This window comes from Quercus suber, unplaced genomic scaffold (genome assembly GCF_002906115.3).
Source record: "Quercus suber isolate HL8 unplaced genomic scaffold, Cork oak 2.0 scaffold_480, whole genome shotgun sequence".
In the NCBI taxonomy this organism is placed as follows: Eukaryota; Viridiplantae; Streptophyta; class Magnoliopsida; order Fagales; family Fagaceae; genus Quercus; species Quercus suber.
Genome location: NW_027069931.1, coordinates 186,817 through 189,721, shown reverse-complemented (window position 1 = coordinate 189,721; position 2,905 = coordinate 186,817). Strand labels below are relative to the sequence as shown.

Sequence of the window (2,905 nt, the reverse complement as noted above, 5' to 3'; positions counted from 1 at the left end):
AATTTTACCTTCAGGTAGTAGGTGGATGTGGACGCCTTCCACTTGTTGAGTGCTGGCCTCCCAATAATGACATTGTATGACGATGGGCAATCTACTACCAAGAAGTCTATCTGACGAGTCAACTGCTTTGGGTATGTTCCCATTGTTACGGCTAGCGTCACTATGCCTTTGGGATATACTTTGTCACCGCTGAAACTAACGAGGGGAGAATCAAACGGATGTAGTCTTCTTGGATCCAGTTTCAGTTGCTGGAATGTAGGAAAGTAAATGATGTCAGCAGAATTACCGTTGTCCACGAGGATCCTTTTGGTGTTGAACCCTTCTATGGTAAGCATCACGACCAAAGGGTCATTATGAGGCTGTTTCACTCCTCTAGCGTCATTCTCATTGAAGGTCATATCCTGATCAGTTCGTCTGTACTTAGGCGGGGGCACTATGTGGACGTTATTCACCTGTCGTTGATGTGCTTTCTTAAGTGATTTGAATGAGCCTCCTGTGACAGGCCCCCCTGCTATTGTCTGTATTTCCCCGATCACATTTTGAGGAGGCTGGGACTGACGGCTTCCGCTCTTGGACGAGGACTCATGTTGGCCTTTGTTTTCGTCTCGGAATTTGTTGTATTCTCCCTTCTTTATAAACTTCTGCAACTTCCCTTTTCGTATCAATTCCTCTATTTGCTCTTTGAGATCCCTACAATTTTCGGTGTAATGGCCATGGTCTTTGTGAAATCGACAATACTTACTCCTGTCACGGCCGCTAGGGGACGAGTCCAATGGCCGTGGCCATTTAAGGTAGTGTTCGTCTTGAATCTGCGTCAGAATTTTGTCAACAGGCATAACAAGAGGGGTGAATTTTACCGTTCATGGACTTTTATCATCTTTCCTTCTGACTCTGTCATTATTTCGATGATCCGGACGGTCCCGCTTTTGTCCTCTACGGTCGTCTTCCCTTCTCCCTTTGTCCCCTGTTCTATCTCCATCCCTGATAGCAGCCAACGCGTCCTCAGCGTTCATGTACTTCTGCGCTTTAAGGAGCATTTCAGCCATCGTCTTTGGGGGGTTCTTCGCGTGTGAAGTAACGAGCTCTTTGGATTTCAACGCTGCCTTGAAGGTCGTCAACTGCACCATATCGTTAGCCTCGTCTACCTCCAGTATCTCCCTGGTAAAGCGTTCCACATATGACCTCAAGGTCTCCTTCTCTCCCTGCCTGATAGTGAGCAAGTGATCCGCGGTTCTCTTTGGTCGTTGTCCTCCAATAAAGTAATGTAGGAAGGCGTTGCTCAACTGCTCGAATGTGTCGATGGACGACGTTGGCAACTTAGTGAACCACTCCCGGGCAGCTCCCTTGAGTGTTGTTGGGAAGGAACAACATAATATTTCATCTGGGGGCTGCTGAAGTCCCAGGGTCGTTTTGAAGGTATTTAGGTGATCTTGGGGGTCCTTCAGCCCATCAAAGGGCTCGAGCTGAGGTAGCCGGAATTTTGACGGCACTGGACAGTCGAGGACCGCTGTTGTGAATGGCGAATCCGTCGCCCGAACCATCCGATCCACACTCCGCTCTATTTTCTCCTTGATGGCATTCCTAAGTTCGTCCATCTCCCTCCTCATCTCCCGAAGAAGGTCTGAATTTTACCCGGTGGGAGTGTTTGGCCCTCTATAGTCACTTCTCCTGTGGCTATCCCCTTCGTCTTCCTGATTCCCTCTCAAACGATTTTCCTCCTGCTGAAGCCGTAGCGTCATTTCCTGGTTTTGCCTAGTCAGCTCTTCAACTGTGGCTGCGAGGGCCTGAACTTGCTGAGCTAGGGCTGCAGAATCTTGATTGGATTCCATCCGAAAGAATAAGGATAGGAAACCACTATTTCGAGTTTAAACACGAAAATGTCGATTCCCACAGACGGTGCCAAACTGATGAGTGTAAGCTCGTCAGTAATGTTCGTCGGATGGAGATGATCCTTCAACTTTCACCAATGGTCACCGGTGTGGTGCCTACCACAATGTCTCCGATGCCAAAGTCATAATATGAAACTTTCTTCCAAAATAAAGCAATATAAGATGAACAAAAAAGCAAATAAACAATCTCCTTTCTTACTTGTCTATCTCTCTCCTTCTTCGTGGGAGTGTGTGGGCTTTATATATGCTCTTCATGGTTCCTAGCCGTTGGAGGAGTTATGGAGGTCTTAATGCTCCTTTTGGTAACGTTTTGAGGCTGTGTAATGAGGCATCAATATCTTCAAACGGTTCATACAGTTGGAGGTATAACCGTTTAGTTGATTGCATTAAATGGCCTGGATGTCCTCGTCAATAGTGTTGCCTTCTACGTTGTCTATCCTGAGGGTATTCTCGTCCATATCGAAGGACTCGTCCACATAGGATAGACTCGCTAGTTCCGTCAGTACTTATCGACCTCGTCAGTAATAATAATAATAAAAAGAAGACTTCTAAAAAAAAAAAGTAACTGAAAATATGACTTTAGATAGAATATAATGAAGAAAAAGAAATTAAGAATACATGTGACAGAATCCTATCTAATATGTTAATCCATAATCAACCCCAAAATTTGGGATTAAAACTTGTTATTATTGTTGTTGCTTATTATTGTTGTTAAACTAATGTTGTGATATAAAAAATGTATTTTTGAATAGGGGATTATCTGTATATTTGATAATATGACAGTAATTAAAAAATTAAAACATATATTTTGTAGAAAATTTGACAAGATAAATACAATAGAAAAGGTGAATGACTTGTCTCTTTTATATTCTTAACATGAAAGAAAAGGGCACTATATAATATGGTATCTTTCACTTTATATTTTCTCAAAAAAAAAAAAAAAAAAAAACTTGTATTAGATAGATTAAGAAGGAATGTCCTAGAAAGGCATGGCTAGACAGAGATGAATACGTTCA

The 2,905-nt window shown here is 43.1% G+C and overlaps 1 protein-coding gene across 1 annotated transcript; it reads right to left on the bottom strand.

Moving 5' to 3' along the window:
* Nucleotides 1-860: 860 nt before the first annotated feature.
* LOC136063038 (uncharacterized) lies at nucleotides 861-1,607 on the bottom strand. Its single transcript, XM_065762906.1, has one exon. It carries the CDS (start codon nucleotides 1,605-1,607, stop codon nucleotides 861-863), a length of 747 nt encoding a protein of 248 aa, XP_065618978.1.
* Between the last annotated feature and the right edge of the window lie 1,298 nt (nucleotides 1,608-2,905).